The sequence below is a fragment of the Stenella coeruleoalba genome (genome assembly GCF_951394435.1).
Source record: "Stenella coeruleoalba genome assembly, chromosome: 8".
NCBI lineage: Eukaryota > Metazoa > Chordata > Mammalia > Artiodactyla > Delphinidae > Stenella > Stenella coeruleoalba.
The window spans coordinates 53,845,461-53,867,510 of NC_137154.1; the positions used below are offsets into that span (position 1 = coordinate 53,845,461).

The following is a 22,050-nucleotide window of genomic DNA, read 5'->3' on the forward strand; positions in this document are numbered from 1 at the left end:
AGTTTATGGTGTGTATTTTGGAGTAGGAACAAATAAGATCTAATTGGTGGATTTAAGGCCAGATTATAAAGGATTCTGAAACCCAAGACAGGAAGTTGGAACTAAATACAATGGGGATTTGGAAGGTTTTTGACCAATTTCACATGTTGTTGGTTCTTGATATGGTGAAATGAGTTGTTTTTGTTTTTTTAGGATGTTTGCTATGGCAGGATGCATCAGAGCTATTTGAATGATAGAGAAACTTGAAATAGGGAGAAAATATGGGAAGCCAAAAGAGATGTGGGCCTGTCTATTGAGCTGGCATTGATAACATTTTGAAAGAAGACATATGTTGGTGACAAATTTAGTTCATTCACATACTCGTTGAATGATTACTTGAGTAATTGCCGTACAGTGTGTGCTAAGCACTGAGGACTCAGTGGCGTGAAAAGATACAGTGTGGAGCCAAGGGGCTTTCATTTTGTTAGAGGGTACAGGGAATGAAGACAAGGCAAGAAGCAAAGATTGACACCAGGATTTCCAACTTGAACAATCAGAAGAATATAGGGTATAAATTTGATAGGTAGATAGATTTGATAGGTGGAAGAGAAGCAGTTTGTGGAAGGATGTGGGGGAGAGGGTAAGATAATAATATGTTTGGATCAGTAGATATAGATCTACTACATAGATGTTAATGATGGAAAATATAAGTTTATATATATAAGTATATAAATTAGGGTTTCATCCTCTGACTTTTCAGAGTGTTGCAGGTGATGAGTATACGTTTCATCTGACTTGGTCTGTGACTGTGTTTATTTTGTGTTTTTCTTGTCACATAAAAATAAATGACATTTCATCAATTTTCTCTATAGTCTAGTGTTACATGAGAATTTTGATACATATTTACCTCTTTTCTATGTTATGTTTTGAAGAGTTTTCCTATCACACTAGTCACATAGGTAATACCATTGAGTTTGGGAGAAATGTTTGTCATGGAATAGAGCTTCTAATTTGTTTCAGTTAACTAGTCAGGAGAGGAATATTGATGGGGAAGCAGATAGTGATATTTTTAGATTCTGAGTTTGGTGTGTAGGCCCTCAGATTCCAAAAAGATGAATGCTGTAAGAGTCAATTCTTAATATTCTCTCATTCTAGGACAACTTGTAATTTATTATTCCAGGCCTTCATTTTCATCCTCATGACAGCTTTCACGTCATCTAGGGATGACATCAACTACATGTATTAATTGTATACAACATAAACAGAAGTAACCAAATATCACTAGTCCTTAACTCGGGCCTCCTTTTCTCCCCCCTTCTCTAAGGAACGACTACCAAAATCACTACAATCCCAATGACTTCCAAGCCCAATGTGATTGTTGTGCAAAAGACTACAGGAAAAGGAACCACCATTCAAGGCCTCCCGGGCAAAAACGTTGTCACAACATTGCTAAATGCTGGAGTAAGTAAGAGCTTGAACTGCAGACTCAGCAATCCACTAAGGATTTTAAAGACCAGCTATACAAATATTTGTCTAAGGACTTCAGAACCCACAATGGCCAGAATGGCTTGATTTACCCCTGCTGTGATGTAATAACTGTTAAAAAACACCACCTACTGATGCCATTTTTTATAGTAATTTCTAAAACATGTTGTTCATAGCTAAGTTGCTTATGACCATGATTTAGATGCTTAGCTTGGTCCAGATGGAAGATTCCACTGGGTTAACTACAGAGGGACTTCTGTCAGAGGACAGTTTATTCCTGCTTTTGGCCAATAGATACCAGTCTAGTATTTCGCCTAGGCTAGGCAAAGAGAAATATTTGGGACTAAGACTAAATTAATGACAATGATTTGTTACTTTCATTTTTACGTCTTTGAGCTAGTGAAAAAAAATCAAATAAATAACAGATTCATTTATAGTTCTGAAGGCAGTTGTTAAGAGGTTAAGAGATTTGGAGTTAGCCAAACCTAGGCTTTGTCTCTGAGTATCATAATTGTTTGACTTTGGCTAACTTATTCGACTTCTCTCATCCTTAATTTCCTCATTTGTACGTTGGGGATGATGATCTCTACCAGTGAATTTGTTGAGTAACTAACTGGTAGCTGTTGAAAGTGCTTAGAACAGTGCCTGGCACATAGGAAGTCCTCAATAATTTTTTTTTCTTACTGTTATTACTCTTTGTACTTAACTATCTAGGTTTGGTAGTGTCCCTACTTTGCTAGAAAAAAAATGCTATACTTCATTGTAGTTGATCTCTAGTAGCTTCCTAGGCATCACAGTCTTTACAATGTTGGTAGGGGTCTAGTATTAGATTTTTTCATCACGTGGGAAAACATAGATTGTTCCTTGCCTTAGTTCACATAGTAAGCCAAAAGTAAAGCCAGGATTAGAATTCAGATTTTCAGAATGCTTTATCTTTTGGTTTGTAATTTCATGGAACTTGATATTAAAAGAGGGGAGTGCCGTGTACTCTAGGTCCTATGGTCACATAGATCTAAGAATAGTGTGTGTGAGTACTAGCTGCTATATACATCTAATAGCAACAGTTTGACACAGGAAATGATAGTCAAACAAGCAGATCAGAGTATAAGACCATCAGCTTAACCACATATGTACATGTACCTGTACTCATAACTTGCTTACCTGTGTATGCGTAAACACACACACACACACACCAGAAGAGCTTTTTCAAAAAATAGCCTGCTAGTTGGTTTTGATTGGTTTTGAATGGTCTTTAATTATACTTGGACAGGCCCCATTGAGCTACTTAATAGAAGGGCATGCCCACTTGCAAACTAGCAGCTCTTGGCAAATGAACTAGAGCTCTTTCCAGAGATGCTGCTGTGAAGGGTGTACATGTATTAAAATAAGTAATCACATGATTGGCAGACACTCCATGTTTCCCTTAGATAACTGTGGCAGATATTTAAACATGTGAATTTTGTAATCATTTAGCTCTAAATTCACAGAGTGATTACCTTTTTGCCAGCTCACCTGGGTGCTTTGTTTTTACTGGCTGCTAAGTTTAGATGGCCACACATTTAGGTGATGATGACTAAAAAGAAAAACTGATAAGGTGAAAAAATTTCAGATCCTTTACTTTTTATGGATTTTAATTTTTAAAATTTTAATAGTTTAGTAAAATGACTGTATTTGAATTTAATTTAGTTAAGCTCAAGTATTGACTCCATAACTGACCAGAAAATGGTACTTAAGAATAAAGCAGATGAAAATGGTGAAAAGTTAATGGGCTTAAACTATCTAGTTAATAGACTAAAGTGATATTAGTAACATGCTGACGTGGGAGAAGTCCTATGTTTTTTCTTTGTATTTTCCCATGTAACCTCAGAAAGAATGTTAATATCTCTGCTGATTTCATCTTTTGCCCATACTGTTTCACAGAGGCCTTCTGCTATATATCCTTATAATTTCATGTTTGGGGAACTGAGGTAGTTTATTTTGTATGTGAACATTTAGCTATTGGTAAAATGCACAGTAATTTTTTTATTACACATATGTTCATTTCAGATAAACGTCAATAAAGATGAATGTTGGGGGGACAAGACCTATAGTCCCAACACTTAGAGATAACCATTGTTAGCATTTTAGTATATATTCTTCTATAATTTTTGACTCTTATTTTATGTACATATTCTATGAATGAGACAGTATAATAAGTATTCTTACATAAGGTGATTTTTTAAATTCACTCACCAAGAAGTATTTAATGCCTTCATAGGACAGAAGGTTGGTCAGAGGACTTCTGAGATCATTTCAACTAGATCTAAGATTTTTGATCACCTGGAAACATTGTACTTTGTTGCAGAGTTTACAGCCCTTTGCCCATCATCCTGGTAAAACCTTTCTGTGATTTTCAGTGAAAAAATGCATATAAATCTCATATGTTTACTGACTTCAATTTAGGGAGAAAAGACTATTCAGACGGTACCAACAGGAGCAAAGCCAGCTATTATCACTGCTACAAGACCCATCACCAAAATGATTGTAACTCAGCCAAAAGGAATAGGTTCCACAGTTCAACCAGCAGCTAAAATCATCCCAACAAAAATTGTTTATGGGCAGCAAGGGAAAACACAGGTATGCTAAGATATGGTGATTTTTCTTGACTCTGGTATGTTTCAAATTCCTAGAAAAGATCAGTAATATTTAAAGAATCAGATTATTAAAAGTTATGATTGAATGTGTATAATCATCTGTTTTCAAAATAGTACTTTTCAGTACTTAAAAAAATATACATCTTAAATATTTGTGTCATGTCATGAGCAAAGCTTAGAGAACAGAATCCCCTTGGAGGACTTCCCTGGTGGCGCGGTGGATGAGAATCCGCCTGCCAACGCAGGGGACACGGGTTTGATCCCTGGTCTGGGAAGATCCCACAGGCCGCAGAGCAACTAAGCCCATGTGCCACAACTACTGAGCCTGCGCTCTAGAGCCCGTGAGCCACAACTACTGAAGCCGGTGCCCCACAATAAGAGAAGCCATTGCAAGTAGAAGCCCACGCACCATAACGAGAGTGGCCTCCGCTCACCACAACTAGAGAAAGCCTGTGCACAACAACGAAGACGCAACACAGCCAAAAAAATAAATAAAATTAAATCTTTGAAAAAAAAAAAAAAAGAATCCCCTTGGAATGAAATTTGCTGAAGGTATATATTGTTTTTTGAGAAGAAGATGGTTGAGGGATGATGGTTATTCATAATCTCTCAAAAGTATTTTTTATAAGCTTATATGGCCTTTGAAAGCACTTTGGATATTATAAAATTTGATTTACTTGAAACCTAAATAATGGAGAAGCTGAAGATCCATTCATTTTTCAACAAGTAAACGATAAGGGAGCTTTTCTGGAGATTTGTCTGGGAAACTGAGGCTCAGGATTTAATCCTGTGTTGCTGGGCTACTGTTTATTTTGCAGGTACTTTACTTTTCTGAGAATATCAAAGGAATCGATGTCAGCTTTGGTTGAGAAATGCTATCCTAGAATTTTTGTAAAAGCTACTAATTTACCTATAAACTAATAATTTGCCTTTAGAATCAGTTCCCTCAGTATTATAGCCAAATAGTTTACATATCTAAACAATAAGTTTTGTGATTTTCTAATAAGTTCAAATTGCCTTTAAATTTCAACTGTAACAGTTTCATTTGCTCTATCATCTAAGTCATAACCCATGTTTTCATTCTTGAATTTTTGGAAATGGTGACTTAAAGTGTCTGAAAAGGTTTAGAAACTTATATATGGGAGAAATAAAAAATAATTGTGGTGAAATAATATTTTTATTCCATGTACCCAATTGAAGTTAACTCCCAGAGTCCAGATTTTGAAGTGGAATGGTTCACTGTGAAACTTTTCTCCCATTTCACTTGTTGTAGTGTCTGTGGTTTTGACCTTTGCCAAGAGTTGATCTATCGCATGTTCCTTATCGATTGTAATAGTTGTCTAAATTAGTGTTCCTCTGGGGATTTCTTCAAAGATGACTTAGGTCCTTAGCAATTTTACTTTGTGCAGTTGTGTTAATTAGGAATTTCATTTGGTTGCTAAAGAAAAGAAACCTGAAGAACAGTGGCTTAAACAAATTAGGGTTTTATTTTTATTATGTTGATAAATATTCAGAGGAAGGAAATCCTGGACTGTTATTGTGACTCAAAAATTCCCCTGGGAATCTAGGCTCCTTGTGTCTTTCTGTTCTGCCATCCTTAGTTTGTGACTATCTTTCTACTGTATAGCCTACAGACTGTAAAATGACTCCTGAAGTCATTACAGGCAAGAAAAAACAGGGTCAAAGGCTCTTGTTAGAATCATAGCTGTTGTAATGTAGCATGTACCGCTTGAAATTTTGTATGTGGCCTGCTATAATTTGTTCATAGATTGAATTAGTCTTTGATGAACAGTGCTGTGCCCAAAGTATAATAAATGTACAGAGCACTGTTTTCTGTGTCAGGAAAATATTTGTTTCATCATGACCTAGAAGTTAAGCATTTTTTAAATGCTCTAAATTTATACTGGTTGTATTTTTGCTTGTGTTCTAGGTTCTTATTAAACCTAAACCAGTGACGTTTCAAGCTACAGTTGTTAGTGAACAAACAAGGCAGCTGGTCACGGAAACATTACAGCAAGCATCCAGGGTGGCAGAGGCTGGTAATTCATCTATTCAGGAGGGAAAAGAAGAACCACAGAGTTATACAGATAGTAGTTCCTCTTCTACGGAGTCCTCCCAAAGTTCCCAAGGTAAGATCCATTTTACTTCTGATTTATGTAATTGCTGCTGACATAGTGCCCTAGTCCTAAAATAGTTGAATCTAGGGATCTCAAATAAACATGTATGCTTTGACTTGTTAGTTCTTTTGATTTTATTGTCTTTTGTTTGATATGTAATCAGTGAGCTGAAGTTTTGTTTTTGGTAAGGCTTATTACCATTCTTTCCTGCCTGGCATATGTTCATCAAGTAATTGGTAAATTTTAGATGATGATTTTGGCAGGTAGGTATTATCAAACTGGATAGAGCTGTGATTCCTTCTGTTTGCTTTGAGTAAGTAGGAGAAGTATGCAAGAAAGTGAATATACCTTTTGAAATGGTTGTTGCTGAATCTTGAGAAAGGATCAAGGTGGTCAGAGATGGGGCCATAAGTGGGCTGTAAGTGGGTGATCATACATTGCAGTTTGCATGGGACAAGTCTTAGTTTATTTCTGTTCTAGAATAATTATTAATAGCATTCGCTTTCACTCTCAAAAGTGTTCCAGTTTAGTGATAATTATATGGTTGTCCTAATTATAAGGAAGGTGCTATGAAGCCAGACTCCATAATAGGGAAAATCATTATCCTTATTGCTATTTTAATTATGTTGTTCTAGTAAGTCATTTGAAATAGACTCATGATCATAAGCTTTGAGACTTTCTACAAATCTAGTACCCATGTCTGTCAGTTACCTTAACCACCCATATTGTCAGGTAGTATATTTATACCTGTACTTAGAAGCTCTGATATATCCAAACAAAACTGTTTATCTTCTCTTGATCATTCCTCACTCACTCCATTTCCTCTCCTCACCTCTCCATTATTGTCTCTGGAATGCTTTCTTGGCACCTTCACTTTTCTAATACAGCTTCTTCATATTGTGCAGGAATTATTATTTTAACTCTTCAGTGGAATCTTCCTAGATTAGTCTTACTAATGGTTCACATTGCTGATTATTCCATTAATTCAATTTGACATTTATTTATTAGTTTATATTATGTATTAAACTTCATGAGAAAGCTTCATGAAGGAGGTAGCATTTGAAATGGTCTTTGAAAACTCATCAGTTAAAAATTAAAATGTTGATTTTAACAAACAGACAATATGGCACTCATTTTAGAAAATGGATAATTTTCTTCTGCATATTATCAATAATAGTAATATTTTCTGAATCAATTTGCTAAGATTTAATTTATTATTTCTGTATTGATTATGAATCAGTTTATGTCTAGTTATAGTAAGATGATGCTTATTCTCTATTTCTTTTAGACTTACTGATTTGATATGTATAGATTCCATTCTTAGTTTAACTCATCAGATGTTTTTTTCCCTCTTTTATTTTTAAGTCTGTAGTTATTTGAATAATACCAGCCTTTTTTTTCCCTTGAGAAATATTTTCATAGTGGGCCAGTAAAATGTTTAGGTTATGAATTGGTGCTGAAATGGGGACCTGAACAGTAGATGTCTGTGTATACATAATCTCAGGTTATCTTTTGAAATTGCTAGTTTTTTCCCAAGAGAGCTATAAGCCAGTCATTACTTCCCTAACATGCCATTTCATTAGTGAGCCTTCAATTTTCATTCTAAGAAAGGGACAAAAATTTGGCTATTTTTGGAACTGATTGAGTGTAAAGTTTTCTGCTCTTTGATCTGTTATTATATATGGCCTCATTTATTTTTGTTGTTTATCTTTCATTGCATATTACTTCTTTTTAAAATATTCTGTAATACAGAAAAAATTCACCATTCAAAGTAGGTATATGTAATATAGTTGCCTATAAAGCCAGTTTTTATAGTCTGCATTTACTCCTCTCACCATATCCTTGTATAGTTCCTTAGTACATTCTCACAAAGACAAGGGACTGGGAATACATATGCTATGATTTAAGAGAAAGGGATAAAGGGCTTTTTTGGGTTTTTTGGGGGTTTTTTTGGCCACAACTCAGGGCATGTGGGATCTTAGCTCCTCGACCAGGGATCAAACCCACGCCCCCTGCCGTGGAAATGCAGAATCTTAACCACTGGACCGCCAGGGAAAGGGATAAAGGTTTTGATCAGTCTAAGACTTATGTTTGGTTTTCAAGGTATAAGAGGGTCATACTTAACGGGGAATCGAAGCACTATATAAGAGTCCATTCTTTCTTTATATCGCTTTTGTAGTTTTTAGTGCACCTCTTTTTAGTAAATTTTAATGTAATTTCAAACTTACAAAAAGTTGCAAGAAGATTAAAAAGAACTCCTGTGGGCTTCCCTGGTGGTGCAGTGGTTGAGAGTCCGCCTGCCAATGCAAGGGACACGGGTTCGTGCCCCGATCTGGGAGGATCCCACATGCCGCGGAGCGGCTGGGCCCGTGAGCCATGGCCGCTGAGCCTGTGCGTCTGGAGCCTGTGCTCCGCAATGGGAGAGGCCACAACAGTGAGAGGCCCATGTACCGAAAAAAAAAAAAAAAACTCCTGTGTATATTCTTTACCTAGATTCACCACTTATTTATATTTTGCCCTATTTGCTTTGTTGTTGATTCTCTTTCTGTCCTCCCTGTGTCTATAATTTTTAAATTTTTTAACCATTTGAGAGCAAGTTGTAGATATTATGTCCTTTACCTCTAAATACTTACATTTGTAGGTTTATATTTCTTAAGGGTTAGTCTGTTCATAACTAAAATACAGTTATCAAAATCAAGACATATGAAGTTACAGTTCTGTAATCTACAATCCACTCAAATGTCATCAGCTGTCCAATCATGTTCTTTGAAGTTTTACCACCACCCGCCCCCCCCACCAGTCCACAATCCAAATTAGGATCATGCATTACATTTAGTTGCATTTAATTGTCATGGCTCTTTTTTCCCCTTAAATTTGGATAATCCTCCAGCCTTTCTTTGTGTTTCTTGATCTTGACATTTTTGAAGGAAATAATCAGTTACTTTGTAGAATAGTCTTCAATTTGGTATTGTCTGATGTTTCTTTATCGTTTGATTCAGCAGGAATTCTACAGATGTGATATATCCTTAGCTTTGTCTTATCAGGAGGCACTGATGTCAGTTTGTCCCAATATTGATGACGTTAATGTCGATCTCTTGGTTAATTAAGATGATGTCTTCCCGTTTTTTTTGCATTATGAAGTTACCATATTTCCCTCTGAGATTAATGGTAATTTATGGGAGATGCTTTGCGACTATATAAGTATCATATTCCTCATAAAACATTTATCTACTAGTTTAAGCATCCATTGATAATTTTCTAAAGCCCATTATTTGTTAGATAGTTGGCATTCTACTGTAATAATGAATCAACTTTGCTTGACTTCATATCCTTTTTCTGGTGACTTCCTTTACACAAGTCTTAGAATAAGGATGTCTTTTATGCCAAGGAATTTCTTGATTCTACTTGTGGTTTCGAAACTTTCCCCACCATTCCCCACCCGCAAGGAGGAGCAATTTAGGCCTTATACCTTATTTCTTTCTTCTTTTTTTTTTTATACCTTATTTCTGAACTATCTCCTCACAGTCTAGAATAGAGACCTTCACCTTCACCTTGTTGTGGCACTTTCCTTGATCACCCTAGGAGGGTTCATCACTCCTTCTATATACTACGCTTCCGAAGTTGCTTTGTACTACCAGCTATTTTATCATTGATCATTTTATTTTGTACTTTTTTTTGTTTGTTTAATATAATTATTTTCCTTTCCACTAGGCTACTAGCTTCTCAAAGGCAAGGATCATATTCATCTCTATATATTCAATAATTAGCGAAGAGGTTAGCTAGCTCTAAGTAGACACCCAGTAAAAGTCCCTGAATGAACAAACAGCAGAACAGCAACCATAATAACTGTGATACGGAGTTAAACTTCAGCCTTATAAACTAATTTCTGTTGCCTGAGTCCAAAACATTTTTTCCTTTTTGGCATTTCCCCTAACCTAGTGGGTGGGCCTTTTAAGCTGTATACCCCTGAAGTATTTTTACATACTGATAGCTAGATGACCAACCCTAATAGTTCAAGGTCATACTTGCCTAGATCACTTACTGAAGATTGGACCGTATGCCTTCCACAGCGCCTGAGCTTTCCTTCCTATTTGGATCTTCTTATTTTCCCTTTCTCACTTGGGAATAGGGTTATTGGGCTTATTGGGTTATAGATTTTTTTTAAAAAAGAAAGAAAAAATGTTAAAAGTTTTCTTTATTTATATTCTCTTTATTTCCAAAAGGTTTTAAGGTAGATTAGCTAGAATATAAGATTATGTGAAGTAAAATGGAAGAGAAAAAGGAGACAAAACCAAGAGTAAGGATTTAAGATGGAACATGGCATGAGGCAAATATAAAAATGCATCCTGTAAAGACATTGCTTTAAGTAGGCCACAACTTGGTTTCTAGGATGGTTTTTCCAGAAGCTTCATGATCTTGGTAGGTCATGGTGAGGGTGAGGAATAAATCGAGGTTAAGCAAAACATACTTATTGCAGAACTTTTCAGAGCCATTATATGCTAATATATGTTGTGAAAGATGAAGGATATAATGTAAAATGCCCCCAACTTTTTTGGCCATGGAACCCTTCTTTTGCAGAACATCTTTTTAAAAAAAAATTATTTATTTACTTTTGGCTGTGTTGGGTCTGTTGCTGCTCACGGGCTTTCTCTAGTTGCGATGAGTGGGAGCTACTCTTCATTGTGGTGCGCACGCTTCTCATCGTAGTGGCTTTTCTTGTGGCGGAGTACGGGCTGTAGGCATGCGGATTCAGTAGTTGTGGCTTGTGGGCTCTAGAGCACAGGGTCAGCAGTTGTGGCGCAGGGGCTTAGTTGCTCTGCGGCATGTGGGATCTTCCCGGACCAGGGCTCGAACCCGTGTCCCCTGCATCGGCAGGCAGATTCTTAACCACTGCGCCACCAGGGAAGTCCCTTTTGCAGAACATCTTGAGGAATTAATGTTCTCTGGAACATGTGGGGCAAAGCTGTATAAGCAGTTAAATACTGTGAAGACCTTGGGCTTTATGACAGTACTTCAGAGGGAAGGTACCTATTATATCATGGAAGGGATATAGACATCTTGGGTTTAGTTTAGAAGAGATGGTTTAGATGCATAAGGCATCTGGGAATCATTTTATATGAAGAATGGTAGGTGGAGAAAGGACATTTATCATGGAGAAGAGAAGATGAAAATTGGGTGGGGTTGTGGGGGACACGGAACTGTTGTCAGTTATCTTGAGGACTGTGACATGGAAGAGGGAAAAGAATTGGTCTTTGGTAGGTACATGGACAGAACTAGAACCATTGAGTAGCGATCAGAAGACCTGTTTCCACTCTATATAAGAAAATTTTCTAATTGTCCTAACAGTGCAAAGATGGAAAGAAACTGTCTTAGAAAACAGTGAGTTCTGTGGTGTGGGATTCCTAGATTGTTAGGGATATTTTGAAGATTTTAGCATAGGATTGATGATAGTATTACTTGATGATAGTTGATGATATCATCATCTATCAATGATCATACTATCATTGATGATAGTATACTTTTAGATTGTCTTTTCTAGCTGAGAGATCTTATGATTCTTTGCAAATGTGATATAGGCTTTTTATTGTAAAGACATAGGAGACATTCTTCCATAGAGATGCCTGAATCTGCCTTTGAATATAGCAATACAGTGTTTATCTCTAGTACCTAACATGTAGTAGATGCCCAATAAATATTTGTTAAATGACCTGTGGGGAAAGATATCTGAGGGTCAGTAGGCCATCATCCTCAAGAGACATAGGAAAGTCTAGATGGATGCACACTGCATAATCAAATGGAACTGTTAGATCAGGCTCCTGGTGTCTCAGTCATTGCACTCTGACCCCAGCATCAGATTTGGTAGGCAGTAGATTTATCTAGTCTAAGCATAAGCCAAAAGTAGAGAGGAAAATCACTCAAGGAATGTTTTTCACATTTAGGTTCACACCCTCATTCTGTGTCACAGCATTTGGGGTTGCTGCATTGGTGCTTTGTATGGTCAGCTACACTTTCTGAGTATGGGCAGAAAGAGAAAGACCAATCTCCCCAGTCCCTATGGGATGATGTTATGTGGGGTGATGTCTCTGACAGGTGGTCCCATGTGGAAATTTGTTCTCCTTTTCCAGTCTTATTCTACCTTATCTCTCTACCGGTGCAGTTTTTGCTTTCTTCTGGGTATTCAGTGTGTGTATTTTACAGAGTTGGGTTGCAAAGTCATTCTTTGCCTATAGGTCCTCTCACCTAGCCAGGGGTACTTATAGCATCATGAGAAATTCTTAAAATTGAGAACTTAGTTTATATAAAACTAATGATTCCCTAATATAATCAGTTCTCTTAAGTTTAAATTCTATATATCAACTTAGAATGAGTAAAGAAAAACTGTTACATGCCTCATGTGGCATTTGATATTACTACGGGATATTGTCCTTCAGTCATCTAGATTTTTTTTAAGTTTAATGGAAATTATACATCCCTGGTGTGGTATATATTCTACCTAGTGTTTAGAGGCTAGGGTGGGGAGCGGAAATACAATTTGTTAATGGTAAATAAAAATTCCAGATATTTTGTATATTGATTTTGTTTTCTTTAGGAAGACAGTTTTTTTGTTTTTGTTTTTTTAAGAGTCATCCCCCCCCCCCCCCCCGCTTTACCTTTTTGGACAACTTTGTGGTTTTTGAAAATACAAAGTTCATAGAAGGTTGAACTTAAGTTGTTTATTCTTGGTTTTAGGGCTGCATGAATTCTTTTCTGTGATGCTTTCACTGACCATTCCAATTCACAATAGTCTTTTTCTTTCTATATAGTTGCCCTATTTGCCCTAATCATTTGACTTTATCCCAAAATACAAAGCTATATGTATATCTTTATTTTATGTCTCCTCCATTATAATCTAAACTTGCGAGTAAGAGTCATGCTTCTATAGCCTGTATAATTTCCTGTGTGGTATCTTGGACCAAGGAGTGTAGGAACTTAACAATAGTCTAATACAACCTACTTATTCTGTAGACGGAAAACTCAATAAATAATTTGTTGTTTGATTTGATGTGTATTTAGTATTTACATGCATACTTATATAGCATGAATATAATACGCCTTGAGTTAGGGCTATAATTTATTTGGAAACTAACAAAAAGGCTTAGAACTTTTCAACCCACAACAACAAAATAAAACACTTCTATTGTCCTTCATAGTTTATAAAGCTCTTTTATGTATGTCATTTCATTATATCCTTAGAAATCCTGTGAGGTAGAGAGGTAATTTTAGTGTTGCCATTTTAGAAATAATGATACTGAGACCCAGAGAATTAACTTGCTGATAATTGATAGAGCTAGGACTGTAACGTAAGCCTTTGAACTCCAAATGTTATACGTGTCATATCATGCTACTTCTAGATCATTTATCCATTCTTGTTGTCATGGACAGGATTTCCTTTCAGTAACTCAGCCATCCAATAAGTGTTCACTGAATGCTCAGGTTATAATACAGAACACATTTTTAGGTGCAGTGGGGAAAACAAGACTCATACAGCGTTTTGTTCTTACTGTACACAAACATGCACCCACCCACGCAAACGCACACCTATTTATTATAGCAATTATAACATTGAATTGTAATTTGTCTCTTTACATGTCTGTCTCTCCAACCAGATTGTGTGCTTCTTGAGCATCCTTTGATTATTCTGTGAGCTCCTTTATATCCTCAGTGCCAAATGTTGACTCAGGCACATGGGTGCCTAGTCTGTTGAATCAGTGAGTGAATGAATAAGTGAATACAGACATGAAAGACATTATGCCCTCTGGGGGCTTACAGTCTTCTTGGGGAGATAAAGCATGAAGTTTATAGTAAAACAAAGATTAAAAAAAAAACAAATTGTTTTTTTTTAAGAGAAACTTTGTTTATAGGGTTTTTTTTTTTTAACTAATATAAAACAGATTCCCAGCCTGTAGTTCATGTAATTGCTTCCCGGCGTCAGGATTGGTCAGAACATGAGATTGCAATGGAGACTAGCCCCACCATAATTTATCAGGATGTATCCAGTGAATCACAATCAGCTACTTCAACAATCAAAGCTCTGTTAGAACTCCAACAGACAACAGGTATGAATTCACATGCTCAATTGAATGAAGCATGTTTTCTCTAGAGATGGGTTGTGCTAAAATACTACTACTGTTATATTTTCTTTGTTATTATTTGAGCACATTTCCCCCCTCTGGACTTGTCTATAATCATTGGTGCAGTCTGTTTACTTGTCAGTTCATTAGGATGTTCACAGGAGTACTGAAGGATAGACAGACTATAATCAGTAGAAAGAAGAAAAAAATGGCAGAGCTCTTTCTTCTCTATCTCCTGCTTAAAATGGACAATCCTGTTGCCTTTTGTCACCAGAAAGGAGTAGGTCTATGAGTTCTAAGCACGGAGATAAATGCAGTACAGTTGCCAGTTCTATTCAAGAATAGTAGGAGGCAGATTGGAGGGCCCCTGCCATCCTCCTTGATATTGATGGGGCAGTTTTGTGGTCCTAAAACACCATTAATGGCCTTGCTAGCATTCTAATTTGTTTTTTTATCTTCATACTTCTTTGTGTAATTTAACAACTTGAGCTTCCATGCAAAGCTATTCTTATTTAACAAGATCCAATCAGTATTTCTAGTTACTAAATATCTTTGATAAGCTCTAGGCAAAACTGTGTTAGTTATACTGACTTTTATTATAATAGGTCAAATATTGTCAGAGTATTTAAGGGACCTTAGCGATGATCTCATCCAACCCTTTCATTATGGATAAATAAACCGAGACCTAGAGAGGTTACCCAGTTGGTTAGTGGCAGAGTGAGAGTCCATGTCTTTTGATTCCTAGTTCAATGTCCTCTCTATTTGTGGGGTGACTTTTGTATTCCTTTGGTTTTGTTTTGCTTTCTTTGTTTAAATGATTATCTTGATTTTGTTACATTATATGCTTGGTGAGAATAATCTGAATGATCATTCAGTGTACTTAATTACTGGTTACTATTTGTTTGTAACATCCACTCAACACTACCCAAAGAATACTAGCTTTTATTGTAAGTCTTTGGTTAATCTTTCTATTGGTGTTATTTTTGGCTTTAGGCATTTCCTCAGCTCCTTATCTTTTACATGCTCAGCTATTTCCATTAAAGCCTTATAGAGGGTAGAAACCAAATGATTTTGTAGAAAAAGTGATAATATAGAAAGTTATTCTATCCATGGAAACCATTCTTGACTCCAGACCATTCCATTGACATTTTTGCAGTAACAGAGAGGCCATATTTTCCTGACACTGAAAATTTTTATTCTTTAAGAGTCACTAAAAATATTGTAACATTTCTTTGGAGATTATCTTGAATTTTTAATAGATCAAATTAAACTGGTCGCTATTCACTGTGTTGTGCTCTTCTGGGCAGGTGTGCCCTAGAGCAAATCATGCTGTGTACTGCTTACTCACCCTTTGTTTTCAGGTTGGTGAACTCCACAATACCAGGTACCGCCTTGAAGAAGGGTAAAGGAAATGTTCTAAGGGGAGTATGTACAGGGGAAACAGATGCAATTGTTTGGCCTAGTGATAATAGGGGCGGATTTTAGTCTGATTGCATATGAGTTCTTGCTAGGCTACTGGGTATGGTTGCACAAGTTGTGCACTCTACAGCCATACATAGCAGTCTGCTTTTTTGTTTTCAATTCACTGACTCCTTAGTTACTGCCCATGTGGCACCCCAGAGGTCTTGTTCATTATTCCCGAGAACAACTCTGGTTTTAGTACTTGTTTGTAATAAAAGTTAATTTTTCCCCTGACTTTTTTATACAGTAAAGGAAAAATTGGAATCTAAACCAAGACAACCCACTATTGACTTGAGTCAAATGGCAGTGCCTATTCAGATGACCCAGGAAAAGAGACATTCTCCTGAGAGTCCATCAATTGCCGTGGTAGAGTCCGAACTAGTTGCTGAATACATCACTACTGGTAGGTGTCCTCTTAAAAAGCAGTATTAAGGTAGGAGAGCTACATATCTGGATTTCATGAGATGGTTGTTTTGGGGAGAATATATTTTTTATATTTCTAGATCTCTTCCAGTTTTCTCTGAGAGCAAATTCACATTGTCCTTGGGATTTACCCTGTCTTTAATGACCAGGGGGAAAAAATCAATAGGTTGTTAGAAAGTTTGCTAGTAACATAAAACTGCAAGTTGGCCATAAATAACATCTGTGAACATAGGGCAATAGTTGCAGTGAGAGGATAGAATATCTTTTATATAAGAATAAATATTCATATGCATCTGGATTTTTTAGTTTTGGGGAAGGGGAGGTGGGTCAAGGGAGAAATAAGGTATAAAAGCCTCTTTCTTTTTTTAAATGTAAAGAAAATGTAAAGAAAAAAATGTGGAAAATTAAAATAATTTTTTTAAAATATAAAGAAAAAATGTGGAAAATTTTAAATCCCTGTAAATACTTAGGAGTTCTGGTGGAAAGCACTTTAGGTATTTGTTTAAAATGTGGTCTGGCAGCAAAACACTATTGAGGTTTTTGGATGGCATATGTAGAGAAGTGGAGCAAGAAGGATAATAGATTCTTTCATATTCTGGTGAGACCACACCTGGAATACTGCTTTCTGTTTTGGACACTTCATTACCTTGAGATTTGAAATAGTTCAGAGAGTAGCAATGTGAATAATTAGGGGTTAGGAGAGATAATTTATGAGGCAGTATGTAAAGAACACCTGTCTTACGTTTTCTTTAGCAGTGATTAAAAAAGAACATAAAGTTACAAATATTTGAAGGATGTAAATAACAAAGTGGAAAAGGAATTCTTTGGTATCATTTTAGGAGATATTGTTAAGATTAATGGGTTAAAATTGCCTAAAGGGAAAATCCAATTAAAGATTATGGAAAGCCATCTAGTATCTTTCTTTAGAGCTATTTAGCAAAAAGCAGAGCATAGTATGTTGGGGAAATCAATAATAACCTCTGGGGATAGACTAGATTATCAAACAGTAAATAGATGAAAAGACCTATGATTTCTTCCCTTACTTATCCTTTTCAGAACGCACTGATGAGGGGACAGAGGTTGCTTTTCCCCTTCTAGGTAAGTGGTGTGCATCCATTTGTAGTATAACCTAAGGTAAAATATGATTGTTTGAGGGGGAACCACTTAAATGGATGCGCTCTACTCTGATCTGGTAGAGGAAAGGTAAGCTCTACTCAGTGAAAGGGAGAGAGACTTTCCTTTTGCAGAATACTAGGATTCTTTCTCAGAAATGAGCCGTTTGACATTGGAAAAATGAGTTGTTTAAAGAAATAAGTGACTGTTTTATGGTGTTTACATGGCCCAGTTAAGGTCACTTCAGCTGTTTTCCAAGTATGCACTCTGTGACCTCCCTTCCATAATCTCCTCCCATCATATATATCCTCAGCCTCACTGAGTTTTTTCTTTGACTTCAAAGCCAGCTTCCTGGCCCTGGCCTCTTGTATCATCCTGCAGTGGATATTATTTTTCTCTAACTTTTCTGCACTCTGGGGAATTACTATGAAGAGATTTATAGTGTCTTGAATGAGGATTATTTTTAAATGGTTTTAGCTGATCATCTATTAAATCCATTTCATTTCTTAATAAATTTAATGTAATAATTATGAAGATTAGTGTGGGCAACAGAAATCTGCCATATAATCTGATAATTTCATCAGAAATTATATTTATGTACTATTTATTTTTCAAATGTCATTCATTTCTGATGATGCTTACATCAGTAAAAAACTTCATTAATTTGCTTGCTTAATTTTAATATTATTAGTATGATTTGTTTTTTCTCTTTTTCAGTTATATTATAAATGATTCAATACTTATTTTAATATAAACCTTTTTTCAGTTTGATTGAACACATATGAAAGATTTTATTAACACATATAATTTAAAATGTACATATAAAGCATACTGTGAAATACAGTAAGATACTGTAGTACATTTATAAAAGAATACTGCTGGTGCTACCTATAACCTCATATCACATGTAGGCATATGTATAGCAACAATAGAAAAACTGCATTTGTGAATTTAGATAGAATATGTTATAAAAATAAAGCTTGTTTATATTTCACTGGCTAGTTTTAAAGTTCTGTACTGTAACACATAAATGGCACTTTTACACTGATTTTTGTAGTGTTCACCTTACCCTGGGTCACTCCACTATGACTTTTTAAAGTATGGAACCACTACTACTTGAAATTGTAGATCAAGATATATGAGAATTAGAACCACGGATTATTGAGAGAGTTTTGATACTCTCAAAATCCTTAGCTAATTTTACAGATTTGTTTTAATCTGTTCCTGATTCAAAAAGTTGGTTTCCTAGTGACCATAAGCATTTTTAAAGGTCTGTAGAATAAGAAGTGATAATTGTTTATACTGTTTAAAAAGTTGAAATTGAGAAGACTTCCCTGGTGGCACAGTGGTTGAGAATCCGCCTGCCAATGCAGGGGACACGGGTTCGAGCCCTGGACCAGGAAGATCCCACGTCGTGGAGCAACTAAGGCCGTGCGCCAGAACTACTGAGCCCGCACGCCACAACTACTGAAGCCTGCGTGCCTAGAGCCCGTGCTCCGTGACAAGAGAAGCCATAGCAATGAGAAGCCCACGCACTTCAACAGAGTAGCCCCCGCTCGTCACAACTAGAGAAAGCCTGCATACAGCAACCAAGACCCAACGCAGCCAAAAATAAATACATTTAAAAAAGAAAAAAAAAGTTGAAATTGAGGCTGATTAAAAACGGTAGTTTGGCATCAACATACATGTATCGTTTTACATCTGTATATAAATGTAAATATAAATGTATAGTTTGCTCCATGGGACCTTGTAGCAAGAGACTAAGAGGTGGGGTTGTTTCCTAAACTATACTCTCACTCATTTGTGTCAGATGAGCTAAATTTGAATAGATGAAAGAAAGAACACTGACTTTTCTGTTATTTTGTTAACTTTATATTTTAGTACTTAACAATTTAAGGACCATTTTCAATTCATTACTTCATTTGGTCCTCTTCTAAAAAATAAGTTTTTATCCCAATAAAAAAACAAAAATAAAACAAACACAAATAAAACCTCTAAATTTTAGAGGTTAATAACATAGAGTTTAAGTGACCTCTTCAAATTCACATAGCTGGTTGGTGGCAGAGCGGGACAGAATCCAGTTGTGACTCTTGGTCCAGTTCTCTTTCTGCAGTATCACCTTGACCTCTTACATCTTTAGGATATGAGACAGTGTCACTTTATATATAAAGGAGTGAATGCTTCTGGTTTTTGTATTGCATCTGGAACGGGGACCAAGAGATTAAAGAACTTGTACTGTCTCACTGTCCTTAAAGATATTAGTCTGGGATTTGATTGCAGAAACTGATTGTTGTTTTGTTACCTTAATGGGGTAAAGGTCACTGGAGAAAGAGTACAACTCACAAGAGGATATAACTTTAAGGGATTTGTTCCTCCTTTGTGATAATAGTTTTCACAGTGCTTCCACATACATTTCTCATCTCATCCTTCTAATAGCTCTGTTATTCCCGTTTTACAGATGAGGACACAGAGTCTCAGAGAAGCTAAGTGACTTTTTCAGAGTCACACAGCTCATAAGTGGGCAGACTCTGGTCTTCTGCCTCCTAGTACCACACTTTCTCTCTGTGATGCAATCTCACAGACGTTTGTTTCAAATGACTGCTGGTTACAGATGCTGTGGTGATTTCTAGAGAAATATCATCACCTTCTCTATTTTCAGTCAGCCATCGCTCCCAGCCCCAGCAGCCCTCCCAGCCTCAGCGGACCCTCCTCCAACACGTGGCTCAGTCACAGACTGCAACACAGACTTCGGTGGTGGTGAAGTCCATCCCAGCATCTTCCCCTGGAGCAATCACCCACATCATGCAGCAGGTTGTATCTCTTCTTTTTCCTCCTACCTTCTGTAACTGCCTCCTTCCTGAAATAAGGTTTAGTTTCATCTCCTTTTATAAGAGGGGAAATAACTGAGTTGAGGAGTGTTTGTATATAGTTCTTTCATCTGTGAGGAGTGAGTAAGGGAAATGAACTGAGAGTCTTAACACCAGAAAGTAATTAAGAAATAGTATTCTTGGATCTTCTGTGAACTCTTAACATTTCAAAAGGGTGAGGCTATCTAGATGAATCTATGACATCAGAATTGGTCACTGTTTCTATGTATTTTATTGTTATGGAAGGATTTATCACTGAGGTAAGATTTTCAGATGAAACAGAATTTGGCTTGTTTAGCTGTTTGTTGCTGTTGCTGGGTTTTTCATTTGTTTTACTCTTTGCTTTTATAATGAATCCTTATGGAAACATTAAGTAGGTAAATAAATATTTGACTTCTTTCATTTTTTAACATATTTATTGAATATTTTACTTCTTTTACTGTATGTGATCAGTTGAGGAAGAGACTCACAGGAAGGAGAATGAATTAGTATGAAACAGAAAATCTGGTACCAAGGGTAATGGGGAAAAGGAAAAAATATATTGATGACATTGATTTTGTGCCAGATACTGTGCTTTGAGCTTTAAATACTTTAACTTGTTTAATTCTTGGTATGATCCTGCAAGGTGGGTGAATTATCTCTCTTACAAATGAGGAAACTCATGCTCATAGAAATTAAATAACCTATTCTGGGTGGCAGAGCCAGGATTTAAACCCAAAGCATCCTGCCTCTATTATAAAGTTATATCATAAATATCAGATTTAAGCATGACTTATTATTAGTAGCCACATAAATTATCATTACTCAGCTGGTAGAGGTTGACCCTAATTACAGGCAAACTACCGGAAAGGCAGTGAAGAAATTGTTGAATTAAAAACCTATATGCGTAAGGTCATTATGAGATAGGGCAGGGTTTCAGTTGAATCTCAAAGTTTTAAAGTTTAGAGTAGATGTGTAGCCTTTGACAAGGCAGTGGGAAGGATGGGGTTGGGGTGGATCTTCTGTCAGTGAGGGAAGCCAGATGGCCAGAGGTTTTGCTGGGTGTCCGCTCTCAGCCTGGAGTCTGGCCCTCGTCTGGCTGTCCTGACATTGACCTTCCTCAAGACACCCAGAGAGGTCGGACAGCTGACCCTAACCATGTCACTCAAGATCGCTGCCTCCTCCCAACACTGTTATAACTGACACCAGGCCATCTCCCTTTCTACTGATAGGAACACTCTTGTCCCCTCCCCGGTCTCCTTCCCTCCTGGGAGCCAGGTCTCTGGGGAGCCATTGCCCGGTGGGCCTAGAACCCAAGCAAAGAGCGAGGAGGGCTGGGGCAGCGAGCAGTTCATGCAGACCTTGGCGTGAAGCCTGACGAACCGTCTCCACTCGGAGCCGAGAGGCCCTCTGTGGGGACTGGGATGGGCACGGCCTTCAGATAACGCCTACCTCTGGACCGTGCTGGATGGATGGGCACACGGCCAAAGTGGGCTTCTCTGAACCTTGGCTTTTCTCTGGCTGCCTCACTCCTGGGTTGCTGCGTTCTTCCTTTGGACAGGTGAAGAGCTCTGATGACCAGGCTGGAGAGCTGTGTCCTGAGCCAGGGAGCCTTTTCTTTTTCTGTGTCGTGCTGTGCTTGCAGGGCATCCTTATTTCTCTTACCTATAAGTTCTGGGCCCTCTAGGACTTTGCTTATTGCAGTGAGTTTGGCCAGTTTTTGCAGTACTTAATGTTGAAGTACTAAGAGTTGAAATTATAAGAGTCTCAATCTAAGGCCCCCTTTAGGTTTAGAAACCTTGGGGTTTTTTGGTCTTTTTAGGTTCTCCCTTCTGAAATTTTTTTGAATGATTCTTGTAATCAAGTCTTTTCCAATTTGAGG

General features: G+C 36.9%; 1 protein-coding gene across 10 annotated transcripts in view; it reads left to right on the forward strand.

The window, feature by feature from the left end:
- The window catches only part of EMSY (EMSY transcriptional repressor, BRCA2 interacting), an 81,393-nt gene that overhangs the window by 51,470 nt on the left and 7,873 nt on the right, over positions 1 to 22,050 (forward strand). For 5 of the 10 annotated variants that reach the window (XM_079928436.1, XM_079928439.1, XM_079928432.1 and 2 more), the window contains 7 exons: positions 1,304 to 1,440; positions 3,907 to 4,080; positions 6,028 to 6,226; positions 14,146 to 14,310; positions 16,034 to 16,189; positions 17,266 to 17,307; positions 19,982 to 20,133. In XM_079928436.1, coding sequence (XP_079784562.1) covers positions 1,304 to 1,440; positions 3,907 to 4,080; positions 6,028 to 6,226; positions 14,146 to 14,310; positions 16,034 to 16,189; positions 17,266 to 17,307; positions 19,982 to 20,133 — 1,025 coding nt within the window. The remainder of the gene's footprint in view (positions 1 to 1,303; positions 1,441 to 3,906; positions 4,081 to 6,027; positions 6,227 to 14,145; positions 14,311 to 16,033; positions 16,190 to 17,265; positions 17,308 to 19,981; positions 20,134 to 22,050) is intronic. The other 5 variants (XM_079928438.1, XM_079928433.1, XM_079928434.1 and 2 more) reach the window with 2 other exon arrangements.